General features: G+C 41.8%; 2 protein-coding genes across 7 annotated transcripts; one reads left to right on the top strand and one right to left on the bottom strand.

Moving 5' to 3' along the window:
- Window positions 1–39: 39 nt before the first annotated feature.
- On the bottom strand, window positions 40–3,999 carry LOC118213727 (uncharacterized protein C3orf38 homolog). Its single transcript, XM_035392797.1, has 3 exons — window positions 3,334–3,999; window positions 3,012–3,190; window positions 40–840 (listed from the first exon to the last, which is right to left on the bottom strand). The coding sequence occupies exons 1-3, from the start codon at window positions 3,458–3,460 to the stop codon at window positions 262–264; spliced, it is 885 nt and encodes a 294-aa protein (XP_035248688.1). The 5' UTR covers window positions 3,461–3,999; the 3' UTR covers window positions 40–261.
- Window positions 4,000–5,362: 1,363 nt separating this feature from the next.
- On the top strand, window positions 5,363–20,983 carry zgc:152951 (uncharacterized protein LOC569013 homolog). Of its 6 annotated transcripts, none has more exons than XM_035394575.1 (11): window positions 5,363–5,723; window positions 7,457–7,704; window positions 8,164–8,278; window positions 9,761–9,913; window positions 10,780–10,950; window positions 12,894–12,967; window positions 13,381–13,578; window positions 14,142–14,279; window positions 14,740–14,829; window positions 14,929–15,072; window positions 16,508–20,983. In XM_035394575.1, the coding sequence occupies exons 1-11, from the start codon at window positions 5,705–5,707 to the stop codon at window positions 16,634–16,636; spliced, it is 1,479 nt and encodes a 492-aa protein (XP_035250466.1). In that variant the 5' UTR covers window positions 5,363–5,704; the 3' UTR covers window positions 16,637–20,983. The 6 variants fall into 6 exon arrangements, with proteins under 6 accessions (XP_035250466.1, XP_035250465.1, XP_035250469.1 ...); XM_035394574.1 differs by lacking the exon at window positions 5,363–5,723 and adding an exon at window positions 6,099–6,232; XM_035394577.1 differs by lacking the exon at window positions 5,363–5,723 and adding an exon at window positions 6,244–6,496.
- Window positions 20,984–21,121: the final 138 nt, after the last annotated feature.

Raw genomic sequence — 21,121 nt, 5'->3', positions numbered from 1 at the left:
TTACTCTGTCGGCCAATAGCAAAAGCCACAGACTTTACATTCCTTCAGTTTCAATGACGTGAAATGTTTTATTACATTTTTGCCTGCAACGAACCTGTAAACTTAAATATACAAATATACTTTGTTGTATAGCCTACTATGTACGCTAATGTTCACTGTAGTCCCATTCCAGGAGAATAAACATCAACCATTGGCATAAAGTGCTCTGTTTCATCCAAGTTAACTCACCTACATATAATTACAAAAGGCATATTTGAATCCTCATTCACAGAGCGACAGAAGTTCTTTTGAGTTGTATGTTAATGCTGGTGATGTCATTTCCTCTTCTCCAGTGAGTTCATTCTGTCGTCTTATTTTCAAATGTGTAAACTTGATCTTCCAGCTGTTGGCGTCCAGTGGGGAGCGTATGAGGCCGAACGCCTGCTCGAAGATTCCCAGACAGGCCCGTTCGCGGTGGATTGTTCCGGCTACGGCCGCCATCACCAGCCCGTGGGGAGTGGCTTCGCACTTCAGTCCGTGGGGCTCCAGGTTGGGGCTGAAGAAGAGTCTCTCGTCCCTTACGAGAGCGAGGAAACGCTGGCTGACCAGCTCGGCCCCCTGAAACCTGTCCGTTTGCTGCACTTCTGCGCTGTAACAAAGCATCAGCCGTGCGTCCTCCCAAAAATGCTGGGGACCCCAGTCCAATGGTTCTTGACCCAGTGTGGGATTCTGGGTGTTCACGAGGTTGTAGAACCACTGACAGAACTGCTTTCCCAGGGCCATGTAGTCACACGCACTGATCTCTTCTCCTGAACTTGGTACATCCTTTTTGTCATCTGCTGTTGTTGAAACATAAGAGGCCTAAAAAAGAAAGCATGCCTTAATATTGTTTTTAACGAACACCGATTTCTTCCAGTCATCAAAGCCTCTACTTACCAAAAATCGTTTTTTTTTTTTTTTTTTTTTTATTATGGTGAAAAAGAGGACAGGAGCCTGGTTGATTAGAGTCCCCAACTGCAATGGAATTTTGAAGCCACGGGGCCAGTTGGTTTGAAACAGACATTTTGGCACGTATAGCGTCTTGACAGGTTTGACCTCCCTACTATTAGTGATATTACGCAGATAGCAAGCTTATTTAAGCTTTAACACTGCCATATCACACTGACTCACTTTAAATCTATATTGTCCTAGTAATTTTTAGCAAGTTGTTTAACCTGTACCGGGGCAGGTTATGTTCAGGCTATCGGACTGAAACATAAAAGCACTCTTTGTCCAATAAAACTTGGTAAAATGCATCTCCATTCAAGCAGGATTCCGTAGAGCTTGGGGGTGTTTTTGCAGGGCAGAGATTATTTAGAGACCAAATGAATTTATCCGCTGGGTTTCTCTGTGGAAACACTACAGAAAAGATATAGGCCTCGCCTCGTACACACTAGCACTATAACCCATTTCTAAAACAGTTTAGGCTCCTTAAAACCATGTCATAATTACGCAAGGGGAATTATTCTACAGGTAACTGAAACCAATCTTGTACACATTTATGGGTAAAACCAGTTTAGGGTTTACGAAATCTTTTTCTCTGAGCGGTTTTAAACAAAAACGTTTTCAAAACCCCTGGTAGTGTGCATTTGACACACTTTTACACAGTTTTAAAGGAGCCAATCAGTTTCAAAAACGGGTTTTAGTGCTAGAGTGTGCGAGGGTATAGATTCTCAAGGAAGTACAGTTACATAAGCTACATAAGCAAGCTTCTTGAACCCTACGCGTCCATATTTACTTCCCTTAATTGTGGGACAACGGCATAAGTCCCATACTTCTTGAATTAAATGAATAAACTTTGGTGTGATTTCCTCCGGCAATATTTAAAATATAGTGTATATGTAAATGCCCTCAAAAAGGGGAATTTGAAAAAGTGGACATTAAAGGACAAGACTTGTACACACAAACTCTCTTTACATGACATTTGCATTGAATGAGAAAGAGAGCTGCGTGTTTCCTCTACTGGCGCTTGATCTCCGCCTACTGGCCATCTCTGGCACTAAGAATCAATTTAACTAGAAATGATTCTAGTTAAAATGAATGAAAAGAGCAATACCAGTACATTCGTGCATCTTAATACCATGTAGGCTATAACTTACATTCCTATTTGTCTTACAAATTCTGTTCATTCCATCAGTCACATATAAAGTGTAAGCAATTGTAACATTAGAAATAAACTGCAGAACAATAACTGGGAGCGTAGATGTATTTGTTAGTAGTAAAGCAAATACGGTATTGAGTAGCGAATTTACACTATTTCGATTCCTACACGAAAGCTGATTTAAATGGAGCACACTCCGAACATGCAGTTGCTGACCTTTTGGGTTTTGGTTATAGAAAACAGGTTCACTTCTTAAAAGTACAGTAATGGCAATATAGTGTCAAGAACAGCCATTGCCTCTCCCCAGCATTAGCACAACTACGAATCCCCTTTAACAAGTTTGCAAATGTCCAAAGGTACACTGCACATTTTGGTGCAAAAGTTGAGGTTGTAAACGGCTGAGTTGAGGTTGTTGTAATTACGGAGTTGTCTTTGCGCTAGCTGATTTCAGAAGTTGCTATTACTGCATTGTCTTTGTTTAACTTAGAAATGGTTATTTTGTGTATTCTCACATTAATTTACAGATTTCTGAATCCATTCTACAGATTTGGGAAACCCTTTACAGATTTGTGAACCCCCATTTACAGATCTGGGAATCCATTCTACAGACTTGTGCCTTCTGCTACAAAAATACCTCCACACATTTACAAGAATTGTCAATATCAGTACAAAGAGATTATGTCAAAACAGTTCGTAAACTCAACATACGTGCCATAATTTAATAATGAAAAATTAAAACAGTTGTCCAGTCTACTGCAAACTGCTGCAAGTTAATTTACAACCGTGACTTTACGACTGGGGTACTGGTGATTAATGTAGCACACTGCATAATTCTACAGGGAAGATAATTCCTCATAGAACTGCATATAATTCTAACGTTATATGATTTTACCCTCGTATTCAGAGCCCAAAACTGCAGGGTTCTCCTCACGAGCTGATTCTTCTCGGCGTCGGGAGGCATGGCAATACCCTCACTGGCCAGGTACTTAAATATAACTTCACGATACACCTTCTTTCGCTTCAGTAATTCTTCAGCACTCTGACTGTACGTCAAGATAGCGTCCATTGCCTCTGAATACAAACAAGGACAAGATCTGATCACAAATATAATCACATAAAAACAGAGCATTTACGTATACGTTCAAACTCGTGGGATTTAAAAAAATCGAAGATAACGTTATATATTTAAAAAGGTGACAAGGGCTCGGCCTCACCTCTTGTGTTTTCCACCGCAATCATTCTGTTAGTGACGGTATCACAAAGTGCAATTAAATCGCAACCTTTCAGACAGCTTAGCATTTTCCTGCAACCCTCCAGTTCCGTTCTGGATAATCCAGACATTTTCCAATTTTTGTCAATAAATCACAAAATACCAAAACTTGTCCCCACGCCTCCTGTTTCTTTCCGTTTAGCGCGGAACCGCTGTACATGTCTCCGTCTAGAAACAATTTACAATTTACAAACGTTCCGCCCTATGGTTGAAGTGTCCCGTCCATTTATCTACCGTCTATGGTATCCACTCATCTATTGAAACAAAACCATATAATCGGCAAAATCGAATTACATTGTACGTACACAGCGCTATATTTCTACTTTAGACAAATCATTTAATCTAACCGAAAATAAAAAGGTAAAGTCAATGGACACTGAGCGACAAATGGCATCGATAGGATCCAGAGTGATTCAGAAGACATTCGTATAAAACTGACGTGATCCACCGATGTACGGGAAATAGATCGGAGTAGGTTACATCAGGATATCATTGAATATGATGAGCAGGACATGATGACTGAAAGATTTGTGGATCCGTTCCAATGAGCTACGAGTGCAGCGGAGTTCACGAGGAACAATTCTGTAATAGCACAGGAACAACGATTGAAGCTAAGCTAAGCACGACCACTCACCTTTATGGGTTGGCTGGTACAGGCTAATGAGCACAGTTAAATATTTGCAGATTATTGAAACGATCAATGAATTCGCAAACCATGACACTCTAAACACATTACACTGTGGCTTTATTCAATCATGGTTCCATGGAGGTTCTGCAAGGATTTAATAATAAGCAATTTAAAACATGGTGGATTCAGTTAATAACTGTCAGCTATGTACTTCAGGTCTTACTTGGCTGGAAAAGCACTCTTTTGGTCTCTGCACCATCCTGCCATTTGATTCAAGGTTCACTTTTCACTTCTTCGCTTTTTTTGTATCTCCACACAACATAATAGTGTTCCCAAGAGGAATACCTTCAATAACACAAAAATATGAGTTTTACTTAAATTAATCTTAGACACAGCTTTCCTCAAAATAGCCTCCTTTGGCTTCAGTTACAATTAAACAAATTATTGGAAGTCTATACAAACATTTAGCAAATGGTTGGGGTAGTTAAATTGACTGAAATCGTATCTACCTTAAGATTTTTAAAAACCACAAGCAGCCTAATACCATTGCCTTTTAGTTTAAATAATACAGGAACTGAAGCTGCAAGAAATATGGCAAAGAAGAAGGCAACAGGCTTAGATGTGTGGGGCTATGTAAACATATTGTGGCAAGGTTATTCCCCCAAGAAATTGCAAAGAAGCTTAATATTTCCAGGTGCAGTATTTAGTACACACTGGTCTGGCTGATGGGCAGTAATGTTAACAGGAGAAGGCCAGCCAGACCAAGAGGCAGTAGACAAATATCGTGTGGTGTCTAGCAAAAGAAACCACAGTTAAATTGTACCGAAACTACGCAAAGAACTCAATGCAGCTAGAGAGAAACCAGTTTCCCAGACTACAGTGAAACAGCAACAATGATTTGCTGGTCTAAAAGGATGTTCTGCCTTTTTCCTGTCTTTTTGATCCAGTGTTGATGGTGCTTGGTCCATTAGAATCTTTTCTTCTTGTTAACAGCACATAGTAAGAGCTTTTTTTCCACAGATACATCAATACTTTTGGCCTGTATTGTAGATATTGTGACCACTTCCCAAAATAATATATAAAAGACATATATCAATTAGGTTTGGTGTAGCCTAATGTGTGCTACATTTTTTAAATTTATCCTTAAGAGGCAATAATTCTGCTGACACATTTCTTATTAGAAGCAATTTAGCCGTATCTGTCGAAATTGTTTTTAAAAAGAATCAAAACTATCGTTGCTCAGTTTTACATGGTGCCCCCATACAAACTCCAGTGATTCATATCTATACCGTACACAGACCCACGTGACTTTCAGCAGGCGCTCAGTTTACCAACAGTGCCAGGGTGGAAATGTGTCCGTGTTATATTTCACCCCAGCCAAACATGCACGTTTTATGTGTTAGTTACCTTAGTTAGTTACCCGTTGAAAACGCTAAAAACGATTCCAGGGGTGTCACGGTCAATAAATATCTACCCTAGATAAATATCTATCGTTTTCAATTAAAAGGAGCCGTTAACACAACATCTAAAGTTCATTTAAGTGCGTATACCTTCTGCAAGTTCTGCCGTGCCAAAGAACGCGCAGGACTGATTCTCGTGAACTCTTTTGAGGTTTCCCTATTCCCATAAAATGGGTAAAATAGCAGGCCGGCAGTTCACACTGCGTTAATATGCCAGCAACTTTACCATGCCGAACCTCAACACAGGTAAGATACAATACTGTGCTATTTAGGCTATTTTTATAACTCAAACGTAGTCCGCATTTGTACTAGTTAGTGTTTCTTTGTCGTATGTATCATATGATTATCAGACAGAATTGGTTAAATTACTAACACTTAAATGTTAACATGTATTCCATTAGCTCGGCTACTGGTCGGTAAGCTGTAGCTGTTGGTGAGTCACACGGCAAATTTAAAGCAAATGACGCACAGTTGACAGGTAGCTTGGCCATAGTCAAATGTGTTTATATACGACCAAAACTATAGCCTGTTCAATTATTTCATTGATGCAAAAAAGTTGTGTTTTTGTATTGTTTTGCCAAGCCTATAATAATAATTATAATAATAATAATCCGCATGGCTATCAAGGTCGAACGCATATTTTCAAGGAGTGTGATGTGCTGGGCAATAAATACGCATGTTTTTTCCCCCCATCCTGATATCTTGCGGATACGGTATCCAGCTAACCAGATGGCTCAGTCTGCACACAAATGCAGGTGAACCCGAAGCAAAGCTAATCAAATAACTAGCCTACCTAATTACATTTACATGCGGCTTATGACTAAGAGCATTAGCTAGAATGATTAACACAACAAACCGCAGTAGCTAGGCCTATAATAGCCTATATAGACTAGTTTATCCGTAGTGGAATGCCGGGATCGCCTGTGTACGATTTAGCAGTGGAAATTACACAGCTCAGATGGCCGATATCATCTAACCAGCAAGCTCGTATAAGCTAATACTAGCTATCTGTCGCCGAGGTAAATCATGTGGACCTGAGCTGTCAACTATTACACTCGTCCGTGTTTACGACTAGCTAACATTAGCTTGGTCCGTTGGTTAATATATAGGGTATTATTGTAATGATCAGGGTGTGAATATTTTACCTGATCGCGAATCTCTTTTGTCAATACTCGACTGTCTACAAACAGTAAGTTCATTTATTCGCGGAAACCTTTTTGTGGTTCTCTATCCATGTAGATTTTGTAATGTAGCCTAAATATTTGTATTTTGAAACACAGAATTGCATGAATGACCGAGCTCAATTTGTTACATTAATTTGTTATGCTAGCAACTGGTCCCACTGTGTTTGCTAATTAATTTTAAGTTAGTTTTTAATTCACAATTTTACTCTAAATTCAATTTAACACTCCCTGATCTGAGATTCTGCTATTTTACAGCGGTATCCGGAAATATTCTGGAAAAAATATTTTGTTTTGTCCAATGTAAATACGTAACAACGCGTTACAAGTTTCTTCCTGTTCCGTGTAATGGAAACCAAATGTAAACGGAATATAAAATAGTCAATAGTGAAAACACTTAACTTGGCCGCCGAAGCATTTGTGCACTGACTTGTTTGGCTGTAGGCTACACAAGTTGGTGTATTAAAAAATGCGAAATATTCTTCGTAAAATAAAGCAACACTGTATTTTACGAATTATAAAATGATTATTATTTCAAAATGTAGTCTGCTGTCTCGCGCATTCTTGAATAAAACCATTCAGTGGGATTTTCAACTAGAAAATTTCTGAGGAGTGGTGCAGTTTGTCTGCTAAATTTTGTCACTCATCATGGGGTAACAAATAAATAATTCACACGCTTATTATTTCAACACCATTGAGCCATTCACAGCCATTCTACTCAAGGTTGTCACAATAATTTTTTTTTTTTTTTTTAAACTAACCTTTGTTCATCCTTTTGACATTCCACACCTTTTGCAGGGTCTCCAATGGAAGAAACCGAGAAAAGTCAAAAGGGGATGGTGACGATATACTCCGTGATGGGCTGCCCACACTGTAGACAGGCCAAATCTCGCCTGCTGGAACTGGGGCTGCCGTTGCGCGAAGTGGACACGAACCAGCACGCCGAGCTGTGGCTTCGAGTGAAGCAGCTCACGGGACGTAGCACCGTGCCTCAGATATTCTTCAACAGCGTCCACGTGGGGGGAAACGATGACCTCCAAACAATGGTGAGCACCTCGTCATTGACAAACACCTGGTCGTCCACCAAGGAACTATGTTTCAAACGGAACAACCGGGTTTGCTGGCGCAAATGTAAACGCTGTACGCCATACTAGGTCCTCTGATTTTGCCATGAGACCAGGCAGCAAATTAAATGAAAAAGAGAGCGGATGATTGGGATGGCAGGTATGCCATCCCGCCAAGTTACGATGTTGGCGGGGTGGCATGCCCCATATCTATGCAGCACCGAGAATTTGGCACTTTTCTGGGTTTCCTACAGAAATAACCACAGACACTCAGCCCTTAAAAACATACATTTCTGTACCTTCTGATAATTTTACAGCACCCGTTTAAATAGTATTGACCGTCCGATTTTCTATTAAGCCATGAATATAGATTCACTTGCTCACCAAAGATTAAAAAAAAAAAACTGTCCTTTGTGTCTGTAATTTGTTTGGCCTGATCAGGCTCCAGAGAAGTTGGAGCACCTGGTGCACCTGGTGAGAGAGGAGCCAATGCCCCCAGATGCCCCCCCTCTGCCTGTAGAGGCCCATCTAGAGGGAGGAGGGAACCAAGATGGAGGTGTGTATGCTGTCACAGATGAAAATTTGTCTATAAAGTTGTTGGTTTTTTTTGAGTACTGGAAAATTTCACACATTTGTTTAAATAGCAGCCCACAGAACAGTAAATTTGCCAACCATCCAACTGCAGAAACTGAACCCGGAAACAGGACTGCAGGCTCTGTAATTAATGAAGGAACATTTTCATGTTAGTACCAAAGTAGAAAAACACTTTCTTTCATTCCCAGGACAAATTTTAAAGACACTATATGGAATGGTTGTCTGCCTGTGACGTGTTTGAGTTTGATTGTACGTATGAATTGGACAAGAATTAAGCAAAGGCTTCCCAATACTGTGCGTGAAGGAAGGTGGGGGTAGGGAGAGAGGTAGAGAGAGACTGCGAGGAATGTCTTGGCTTCTTGTGAAACAGTCTTTGTTTCAGTACAACCAGCTGAATGTTGTTTGCTGTTGGACAGTGCTACAAAGCGTTATCTCAACACTGGCACCTGAAATCTTGTGTTCAGTGTAGCAGCAATATACCATGTCATAGATTTTAAATGTAGAATTCATGAATATTGCAAGATTATTTTGTTTTTTCTAAACAAAATAAAAGCATGAGTCTGGTGGGCACTGAGTTAAAAAAGAAAAACAAGAAAAGGAATGCGGCCTTTAATTTGTAATCTCAGAAAAAGCTCAATGCGGTTAGACTGGATGAAGTCCAAAGCGTGCCATGATAAAGATTCCAGTATCAACCATCATTTATGCGATGCGGAGGTACAGTTCTTGTCACAGCGACTGTTATACCAAGGACTCTGTTGTTGCATAAAACATGTGGCATGTCATTGGTGGTCATTGATTGTCAGATATGATTTGCTCAGTAGGTAAATTATCTGAGCGAATTGGAGTAGGTAAAGAATCTGATAAGAGACTGAGCATCTTTGATTTTACACACTCAGGTAAAATATCTTCAGCAAACACAGTTGAAAATATGTAACAAACATTGTTGTCTTATTGTGAGACAGCATGCTTGGGAATGCCATTATCAGTGCTTGTGTCTCGGGTCTCTTCAGTCTTACCACAGAGCACTTTGTCTTTAAGCTGAACAACTTTGAACAAGTTGCTGATTTTAGTGTTTATTGTCTATACAGTACTGTGGGGGCGGAAGTTGTAGGTCATATTGGCAAAAGACTGGTTATGGCAAAAAACAGAGTAGAATACTCTTGAAAGCTTGTCACTCGATGTTAAGTGTTTTTCTGGTTAGATGGAAAGTGGAGATAAGTCAAACACGCCCTTTTTTCTTAGGGAATTATTTGCTTAAGGAATTTAGGTTAAGTGTCTTGCTCAAGGCTACAACGGCAGTGTGCTATCTGAGATGCGAACCTGCAACCCCAGTTCCCCAACCGTTATGCTACACTGCTGCCCATACACTAAAGCTTAGCTCCCGCACACACCTTGTGAAAGACCAGCTTTGTCTGACCCCCTCCCCCCCCCCCCATCCTAACAGAAAATAAGTGTGAGAGGGATGATTTTGCGGACATGGTGGCAGAGTTCAAGGAGTGCGGGGTGATTGGCAACCACAGGAAGGGGCTGAAAATGTACAAAAACAGCTTCACTGGAGTGCAGCTGCTGGATTGGCTGGAAAGAGAGAAGGGACTGGGTAAGTCACCCTTGCGCTCTTTGGGAAAGTGACTGACGGTGAGCGTTTAGTGAAATCACAGGGAAGCCATGTTGAGCAGTGCGTGCTGTCACCCCTAGTGCCCATATAATTGGAAGTGACTGATTCACTTTGCGTCTTTGTTGTAAAGTCTCAGTAAGTTTAGCATGTTTTCTGATTTTATCTGCTCTGTTGTAGGCAATCACTGGTTAGCAGAACCTATTATATGTGACTTTGGGATGGACTGTACGTCTTTATCCTTTAGAAGCCCTAAAATACAGTTTTTCTTGCTGTCATTGAAGTTAAAATAACTCAGTTTCATCAGTTTCAGTGTTGTGAAATAGTGTTGTTTTTACTTCTTCATGTTTTATGAAATGCTATTATCATAGATGTCTTAAGAAACAGTATTGCCTCAATTTCCAGTGCCGTTAAATAGAAAGGTGTACAGAACAACATAATCTGAAGATAATAAGCTTAATCGTTGTAGCTGGCTTTGCTCTAAGTCAAGGTTCATGCGGTCTTTCTGCACTGTTTTTATAATACATTATGCAGTCCATATGGTGGAGGGGAAGGTCATTTTAGGCCATAATGTGTACTTAATAAACCTCAGAGTACATTTTCTGAATTTGGGAATTTTCCATTCATGTAAAAAATTCCTTGATTGAAATCTAGGCATAGTGTCTGATCTCAGTATGAATGCTCAAATATGTGAATAGATATTGCGAAGCACTCTGACTACATTGATTGTTTATTTATTTAAATGTGTTCTTTAGATTGTTGTTTTCCGTGTGTCCCGTGGGACAGAAACGGACCCGACTGAAGTCTTGATTCCTGTGATGTGCTAACATCTTCTCACTTGCGCCCCGTAGACAGGAGTAAGGCTCTTGAGACGAGCAAAACTTTGATGGACAGGAAGTTCTTTAACTCTGTCCCGAGGAAAAGGGAGTTTGAAGAGGGTAACGCACTCTTCAGATTGGTGGAGCATGGCCCGCATTCAGCACTCAACGCAGGACAGATGGCCGCATGTGTCCCCCTGCAGGGTATGTAGAGAACAAAGTGATGATCTGGTGATGACCAAGGCACACCTGGTGCTGAGCACCACAATAAACACTTCCTGTACACATGAAAATAACAGTCACATTGGGGTGGAGTACACTGCGTGTTCCTCCAAGTCCCTAGGGTCATAGGTCAAAAATCAAGATCACTTCTCACTGTTGAAATTCAACATCTGAGAGAACAAATTATATTAGACGATTAAACCCAGGGAAGGTGTTTGGTTGGACATGCAGTACTTACAAAGTGGGTAACCCTTTACAATTTTAATTTATAAATGTTTATGTCAAACCAAATACTTTCCTTGATTAAAGTAAACCTCAACAGATGATGTTAACAGAATAGTCCCACTGTGTACGGGTCCCGGAAAAACCTCTGGTCATTCTTGGGACTTTCCAGCTCCCATAAAGTTCCTGCCCCTCCCAGTGAAGTGAGGTGGGAAACATTGCAGGAAACAAGAATGTGAGTGAGTGCTTTTTTCTGTCAAATCAAGATGGTGCTGGTGCCCCACAGGGTGGTGTATAATTAGAACGCAGCATTGTAAGGAGAGGAACCCCAGACAAAGATAATCGGACATACAGGACCTGTTTGGGGAAAAAAATACATAATCGCTCATTTGGTCAATGTGCAGACTCCGTGGCTCTCATTGCAGGGGAGGTCTAGACTGCCGCAAAGAACTGTCCCTGATACACACAGTCCTGTGCTTCTCTGGGGTTTTCTACAGGGTCTGTAGCAACATAAAACTGCATTGCTGGCGATTCAGTTGTGTGTGTGTGTGTATGTGTGAGAGAGAGAGTCTGCATCTGTGTATCTGCAGGTTTCTGACCTGTCTTGGCTGCCCTTTGTCTCTTATCTGTGTTTTCCCTGTCTTCGCTGTGCATTATGGGAATTTAGCACATAATTCATTTGTAGGTGGTGGGGGAGGGGGGTTGAATTCCAGTAAAGGAACACCTGAGTGTTGATCCTTTAATGGACTTTGCTTCTTGAGTGGTGCATTTCAGGTCAAGCTCTATAACTCGTATCTGGGTGAACGAAATGGCAAGCGTCTTGTACACAGCGCAGATATTTCAGTTTAAATTGTTCTGAGTTTATAATTACAAGATCTAAAATTGCATTTGAAAAGTGTCTCTCACGGATCAAAGGACTGTCAGATGCTAATCTAATCCATTTAACTTTTCCTTTGAGTGTGTTATGTGAAATGAACTGGCATAATTCAAACTGATTCATTTTCAGGCTGTGGGTACTAGCTCTTGGTGTGATGTTGCTTCTTAGCACTAATAATCCTTCCCACTGCTCCTGGCTGTGTCATCATTATTGGGCAATTCACACTTCCTCTCTCTGTGTTTCTGTTGCCATGATACCGTCAACAATAACAGCACACTTTGCTTTTCCCTAATGAACCCTTCTCTGCCCAAAATGGCTCCGAGGGGGCTCCAGATTGCAATACCCTGCTGAGGAGAGCGTACTGCCCTGGGACCTCCGTCTGGGGGGTGGGGGTGGGGGGAGACATTCATTAGGCATTCAGGAAGGGGGCTGCAGAGAATGAATACAAATGTGTGGGTGTCAGGGCATTGGTGTATACCCCTGAGCTGTCGCACAGCACAGAAATACTCACATTTTTTCTCAAAGTGGCATCCATTGCCATCCCTCACAAGATGCAAAAAAAGACAAAAAAAACAGAATAGCAGTTGTAAACCACTACATTGAGCCATCAGTCAAAAAAGAGAACGCCATCTGGAAAGGAAACAGGTCGACCATGTTCCTTATTCTGAGTACCGGCGACCTGCAGATAACCCAGAATAAGGAACGGCTCGCGAACACGAACCTCTGCGACACGGGTGTGGCTAAAGCCATTTCACCACTCTGCTCTAACGAAGCCAGGGGTCAGAAACGTCGGTGAACTCCTGTGTGTTCCCTCTTGTGTGCTCAGCTGCCGAGCTGTCGGAGATTCTGAGAAACATGATGCTGAGGCTGTACTCCGATCACCTCTCGGCGGACGGCAAGGTATCGCGATCGCACCGGTGAAACGCTACACCTGTAACTTTGTGCTACATGTTTAGAGCTGGTATTTTATGACACAATCTGACACAAACTGTAAAAGCACAGTTGTGCCATATTCCCAAATCCCATTACCATGCGCCCACCACTCCACCTCAGTTTATTTTTAGAAAATATTTGCTTGTTTTAACATTACTTTTTGACAAGTGAAACCGTCTTTACCCCATTTGCAAATTTGCTTGACGAGTGAAAGTCTACCCCCATTGTCAAATGAGTGAAACTCTCACCTCATTGTGAAGTGACTTTTTTTTTTGTTGGTGTTTGCAGTATTTGCATATGTAAAGTATGCAAAGCAAATATGGGAAAAAAAAAAAAAAGCAAAACCTGACCTGAACTGTGGTCCCCTCTGTGTTCCCCAGACGGTGGATTACAAGGCCATGTCGCAGAGCCCGTCCTTCGAGCGGTACTGCGAGCTAGCCGTGCAGCTGCAGCGCTTGGACCTGCAGGTCCTGAGCCGGGCCGAGAAGCTCGCCTTCTTCATCAACATCTACAACGCCCTGGTCATCCACGGCAACCTGCGGCTGGGAGCCCCAAAGAACCCCTGGCAGAGGTACCGGGTAAGGGCCCGCCCGGCCGCAAAAATCTTTTCAACGGGACAGCAGCAGCTCCTTAAGTTACGGTCCCTGCTAATTCATGTTCCTTATGCTACGCCGCTAACGTTCATGTTGCTAAGCGCTGTCATTCTCTATTCTCCGTTATTCTCTCTCATTGCAAACATTCTGAATTCCTGTCCTCTTAAAAGCATGGTTTACTCAGTTTTAAAGTGTTAAATGTTTTATCTCTGTATGTCGACTTGGCAGTCAAATAGCTGCACATTGTAAACAACAATTTACCTTCCTGTGATTGTCAGTGTTGTACTCAACACTTATCAAGCCACTTTTTTATCAGTTTTAAGCACATTTATGATTGAGTCTGATGTGGAAAGTCCAAGTCACTTAACCCCAAGGGCAGGTCCAAGTCAAAAAAAGTGAAGCCATAAAAATCGTGACTGGAGCCATACTTGAGTCCACATGCTTAACTGAAGCACTACCACACTGGTGATTGTTGTCAGTGACGTGTTGATCACAAAATAAAAATGCTACGAATTGCGTGTTGTTTTAAGATGTTCGTTGTTTTCCAGTTCTTTAACTACGTCAGCTACCTCATTGGTGGGGAGGTGTTCACCTTGCAGGACATTGAGAACGGGGTACTTCGGGGGAATAAAAAGGGTGTCGCGCAACTCCTCAAACCCTTCTCAAAGAGCGACCCCCGGCTGCAGGTACCCCTCCATGCAGATATCACACTCCCATTTCAGTGCAATCAGTGGCACACACTTGCATTACATTACATTACATTACAGGCATTTAGCAGACGCTCTTATCCAGAGCGACTTACACAACTTTTTTACATAGCACTTTACATTTATACAGCTGGATATATACTGAAGCAATGCAGGTTAAGTACCTTGCTCAAGGGTACAACAGCAGTGTCCTTACCCGGGAATCGAACCTGCGACCTTTCGGTTACAAGCGCAGTTCCTTACCCACTGTGCCACACTCCGTGCACGTACATACATACACTGTATACTTCCAGCATATGTCGAGTCATAACTAATGTCAGTTAATTTTTTTCCCCCAAGTCTGTTGTTCAGTAGGAAGCAAGCTAGGTTTGGTTTTTTGCACTCAGGATGGCGGTGGCGGGGGGTGGGTCATCTGGCTTTGTCTATGAATTTCCACCAGGTGGCGCTTCCACAGGCTGAGCCCCTCATTCACTTTGCCTTGAACTGCGGTGCAAAAGGATGCCCCCCTATAAAAACATACACGCCTAAGGTAAAGTAATATTAATAACACTAATACTAGTAATAAAACGGCAACTGTGAACTCGATTCAGGGAGGGCTCACACGAGCGTGTTTGGCCGATCCCCGCAGGACATCGACAGCCAGCTGCACATCGCAGCGGAGGCCTTCCTGGAGGAGGATGACGCCTGCAGGGTTGACGCTGACAAAGGAGAGGTGAAACTCAGCCAGGTCTTTAAGTGGTACCGAGGAGACTTTGGGGACACAGATGAGAAGGTAATGTTATGGTAACACTATCACAGTGGCACTTCCCTTGGGCTCTACAGTGTTCACTATCTAATGAATGAGCCCAACTATATAGTAACACGTTCAGATTGGCACTGTGAGGTAGTGGTTGAAGACCCTAATCACAGTTTGGGCACTGGGGGGCCTTCCCTTGAGCCCTAGAGTGTTCACTTCTTAATGGGCAAGCTCATGTTTAAATGCCAGTCTTCTTGTATAAGCCAGCATACTTTGACAGCTGCTGTTTTACATCAGGCTGATTGGTTCAAAAGATGAATGCTTTGAGTACAGACTAAAGTTTAATTTTCTATTGTACAGACGCCCTGTGTTTTCTGTCATCTTTTTTTTTTTTCTGCCCACAGTCCAATAATAGGCTTTAAATAGTCAATTCCTAAATTTTGTGTCTTGGCACGTGCGTGTCTGTGCTCTGCAATGACCAGGCGGCCCACCCCATGTGAAATCCGGCCTCTAAGGGAGGTTTGCGGTTACCGGAAATTAAAGGGTGGGTTTAAAAGCCTTTGTGCAGCGCCACTGAGCGTCACGATAATGAGAGGTGTGTGCCCAGTGCTTAGGTTTAAGAGGATTAAGCGACAGTAGACTGCTGGCAAGTCAGAAGGAAAGTCTGAGAAATGACGTACGAGTCCGATATATTCTTTTTTTTCCTGAAAAAAGGAAAAAACCTTGTGCACGACATTTTTAAGAAGGTGCTGGTTACAGCAACGTACAAATAAAAGTAAAAGCCAACTATTAGCAGCATGTTGTAAACCACACTGTCACAAGAAAATAAAACTGAGATCATTTTCTTTTCATAAGCTTTACATACACAGATTAAGCCTAGTGCTAGACTAAATTCAATTCTGAATTGAGATTCTGCATAGAAAACTCAATTTAGCCCAGGACTAAGTTTAATCTGGGTCTGTGAAACTGGCCCTGAAAGCTTAGTTTAATGACAGACTACGATGCAAAAACTAAGCTTTTACATGTTTTAGTTCCTTTTTGTTTTTTTATGACCTTGTTACTTTTGTTTCCTTGTCAAGTGCAGTTGCTAATAAACTTTTTTATAGCCATAATTTCACCTTAAGTATGCATAATGTATCATTGACATTGTAGCTATGCTTATATCAGGATATACTGGAGCTCCTCAGTTCTTTTACTGGTGTAAGGAAATACTAAAGCAATATGATGCATTCACTGATGCATGTGAGAATGGTTGATGTCTTAACATAGTCTAGGGGAAGGTTAGACTCATTTCAGTGTTTTAAGTCACACCGTGCTTGTTTCCATGAATCGCATGAAATGATTGAACTGACATTCTCAAATGATAAAAATTTCAATGAAAACATTTTGAAGCCATTTCCAGTATTTCACAGGGTCAGGAAATGTGTGGCAGAAGTGATGAATTTCTTTCTGTTTTGTGGTCATCCTGCAGGTGCTGAACTGGATTGTAAACCACATGAGTGACTCCCCTAAAAAGTCCTGTCTGCAGGCCCTACTAAAGGCTGGCAAATTCAGAGTCAGCTATATGCCGTATGACTGGTCCCCCAACAGCAAGGACTGAGGCTGCATTGTTTGGACCTCGTTTACCACCCCTTCATACACACAGATGTGTGTGCAAACTGTAGCTTTGTAATTTATAAAATTTTTAACTGATGTGTAAAAGCACGTAGCGCTATGCAAACTCAGACCGTACGTGTGCACAACTAGTGGCTGAAAAGTTATATCGCAAGTCAGATAGGTTTCAATCAAATAAGGCACCAGGTGTGTGCATAGCAGTTATTCAGATGACATTACTACTGATGTTCTGTTAATTTAAATAGGCAGCAGCAAACCAACAATTAATCAACAAACACAAGGCTAAATAATCACACAATTATCAATTTAAATAATAAAGTCTCACCAATCAATCAGTTAGACTCAAAGAATATAATTTGTTCTATAATATAATGCATTATTTTTTTCCTCTATGTAAAGTGACCTTGAGTGCTACATAAAGGCACTGATAAATAAAATGGCTTTATGATAATAACAACAATAACAACCATGCTGAGATAACATGGTAGGCTTTATGCAATGTCCATATAAATTAATAAGTCAATGATGTGTGAAATGTTCAGTTCATTGTATGTAGCCAAGTCATTGCCGTCATCACCATAATTATGTCAGTGAATGCAATTAAATAATCATTCAAGTCTGACATAAACGCACATAGTTCTGGAACGCTGGTGGTCCTGTAGCGGGACAGATGCGCTGTGTGTTTTGGGCTGAGCATTCGCTCTGCGGCATAGCGGACGTCCCAAAGATGACCCGTGAGTGGCCCAACATGTACGGCAAATTAGGGGCCTTAACTGGCCATGGAACCGCACGTGTGTGCGTGTTTGTAGGATGACTATGTGCGGCGTATGCAAATTTAGAAATTAAAAAAAATGTTTTATTTGCCACCCAACCCCGGGGCAGCATATATAAAGTCCCACCCAAATCTGGAATGTCCAACAGTCATGCAACCACAGCTGCGTTCTATGCGTGAACCACCCCGCCAATTTGGGACACCTGAGACATCTGCGCTTCGCCTCCAAAAACACCTGCAGTCTAACAGCTACTTCTTTTTGCGGGACAGAACACGGCTAAGCTTGCGTAGAGTGGAGTCAGAGGAAGACCTTTCATGTGCGGCACTGCCTAACGAGCGCCCGTTCCAGGAAGTGGGTGTCGCTGGAGAGCAATGAAACGCGGATCCCCATCCCACCGAACCCTCCCCCTTCCTGGGGCGATGCCGTGCAGAGCTACTGGCCACAGTGAGCGCTGGCACGGTCCAGATCTGATCCGAGGCTGTGGGCGCATGCAAATCTCAGCAATACCAAATATTTCACGCGGATGAAGGATTGTGGATCTGAGCACATGCTCAACTTTAGAATGAAATTTAAGCCAGATTTAATAACGAGGCCCCTGGTCTTTACACCGGGATCAGTGGAGTGCGTGTTCTAGAGCTGGGGTACCCCTGGGTACAGCTGCAGGGGGTTGCTACCCCCCCCCCCCCCCCAACAAGGAACTCCTCTCCACACAACCTTGTGCTGGCCCTTAGCTTTGGCATAACTCGTTTCAGTGGCTGGCTCTATGAATTGGCGATTTTTTAAATTGTCTGAGCGCAGATGCTCTCTTATTTTTGCGATTACAACAAATTTGTGAATGCAAATTTCATTTCATAGCACATTGAAAGTTGTTGACGCTGTCAGTAAGTTATAAGTTGGAAGTCCCTCAGAATAATAAAATGTGCTTGGAAGGAAGAATGGGAATAATAATTCCCCGGATATTGCCTGTTTGTTGTTATTCCCGGTTTGCGGGAAATGTCCTATATGAGTTTTATCCAACTGAGGTACTTGTTCTTAGTGCAGCAGTGTACCCCGAGATGTGAGATGTATCTGGGTGAGGTCAGAGAATTTATGGACGCTTGTGATGGAATGGGGCTGTACTCAGGAAGGCCCAAAAATGGACATGAACATAAAAATAAAAAGTTCCACGTGCAAAAAAAAAAAACATATCAATGTGATCGCTATGTATGTTAAATTAACAATTGTGCTGCAATTTACGCTCAAATTTTGTCTTGACTGAGAAAGTGTGCCAGACTGATTTCAGTTAATGGGCACAAAAAACTTTTATAAACGAAAAAGCAGAATACTGTATGTCTATTTGTGTACATATGAAAATGCTTGAATAGGATTGTTACTATATTATATGCTCTGTGAGAGAATTCATAACATTCATAATTCATAACTTATTTTTATCGCTGAGTTTAGTTCAGAAATGGGAGGTTGAATACAAGCATGTAAAACAGCAGATAGCTGTCCGTCTTCTAAAGCCAACTAAATGTCATTCACTTCCACACCACTCATTTTTAGTTATAGTCCTCAAGGTTCACTACAAATGGGCAGCATTTTCAGCTACCAGGATTTGTCTCCTGTTCTGTCAGTCCAGCTGAAATGTTCTGTATTTCTGTATCAGCCGTCCTGGTCAGCTGCGAGTCAGCAGTTAAAAATTACTTTTGAGTCGGACCAAACGTAGTGAGTTTGGTGCAGTCCATCACATTTTTTTGTTAACTGCATTGATTAGGCAAGAGCAGTCTTACAGTAGAGCAGAATCTAAAAACCTTTTCATGAATGCATGAGTCTATACGATGTACTGTGTTAGAGACGGTAGATAATGTTTCCCCAAGTGCCACGTGCAGCTTAGGCGTTTGTAGGGAGAGCGGTGGTGTGTGCTGTGGTTCACATCTAATCCAGATGCTAGCTGAACTGATTAGGGCAGGAAGGCCCGTGGAGATGTGTAACTGTTTTAATGGCTACAGCATTGCACACTCATGAGTAACTGCTCTGGTAGATCTGGCTTGTTGCAGTCTACCTGCACTGACAGTGAGAATATAATGCATTTGTCTCAAAGGCTTACCTGGGGAAATTTCAGACGGAGAAAGCGGTTTTCGGATTGCATGCGATTCCGAAGATGCTCCTGTGTGGCCCTCCTGATCCGGTGGATGATGTTGTTTTGGAAGGGGAGGTCCTATGATTGTTTTAAAAAACAAATAAATTATTTAATTCACGTAAAGATCGTCACAGAGTAACAAGATGGACAGGGGGATATCTTAATTATTAATAAATTTATCAATGGTTATGGGAGAAACTCCATAAAACAGTGTACAATTGTGTGTAATTGGTGATCCTTAAATGATTCATTGGGATTTATGGTCAGCAAATGCAAGATTGTTACTAGTTGTTCAACAACTGTCTTGATGGGAAGGCTGTATAGGCAACTTAGGAGACTGTAAAACAGGACTGCTCAACTCCACAGGTCCTGCAGGCCACAGTGTCTGCAGGTACAGTATTTCACTCCCTACACCACCTGATTTCTCTAATGATCTTACTTCCTGAATCGAGGAGGTGAAATAATTGATGATTTGCAAAATCGGGCGGTGTAGGGCATGGTTGGAGCAAACCTGCAGACATTACAGTCTGCAGGACTTTGATTTGAGTAGCACTGCTGTAAAAAAAAAAAAATCCCTGCCAAAAACTCCATAGCTATCAGTAGGTCCATTGTATTCAAGTCAGATTCCCGGCATATCTTGTTATGAAAAGAGTTTAACTTCACCGGTTCCGTCTTTCTGCGGTTTTCCCAGTGTTTTTTTTTTTAACGAGATCTGCGTGCACTGTAACAGACATAACACCCCCGGATGGCGCGTTGCCAGTCCCGCTCAACATCTAGAGAAAAATCCCAATTATGGCTGACTCGGCAGTCTTGGGCCGTAACACACGGCCTGTTGCGAGCCAGGCTGCTCATAGGTTGCGATGCATGCGTTATGGCGGCATGTATTTGTTGCATGTTCTACAGTAAGGGCTCTGGTTCGAACCTGAACCCAAACAATGACGTTTATCCTCCTTTTTTTTCCCCCCCCTCAGACAGTGCCTTCAATTCCTCTGTGACAGAGCGTACCTCAGTATCCCCCTAACCTATACAGTAAACCACACAGCTCGGTGTCCTGTACCGCTCTCATATAGGGTACAGACCTGGTGTTAATTCCCTTTTATTTATTGCCTCTCCTAGATGACTTGACCTGGTGCCTTTTTTTAAGCTCTACTTTCTGATTAAAATTCAGCATGAGTAATTTACTCTGCCAGAACTGCAATACTGCACCCACTGTTTACCTCATCCATCTTTTGACTTTCTGGGGGGGGGGGGGGGGGAGTGGACATTCAACTCAAAACCTTGTAAAAAAAATAATAATAATAGTTTTTTCAACTGTAAACATGCTTTTGCATGGGTTTAGAAATAAAAGTATACATCTCTACAACTCTTAAGCAATACTTTGAGAATTCTCCAAATGTAAAATATGCAATCTGAAATAAATACAGATGAGTGACAGCAATGCTTTTGTTTTCCTTTTTTTTGCAGGCTCACACAATAAAAGAATGTCTGCCTCTTATCTTCAACAGTTCAACCTATTAAGCCTATGCAAATGCTCGAAGTCTTGCCTGTTGGATAAAATGTTTCAGATTTTTTGCAT

Source organism: Anguilla anguilla, chromosome 15 (assembly GCF_013347855.1).
Source record: "Anguilla anguilla isolate fAngAng1 chromosome 15, fAngAng1.pri, whole genome shotgun sequence".
Classification (NCBI taxonomy): Eukaryota; Metazoa; Chordata; class Actinopteri; order Anguilliformes; family Anguillidae; genus Anguilla; species Anguilla anguilla.
This window is presented reverse-complemented; position numbering and strand designations above follow the sequence as displayed.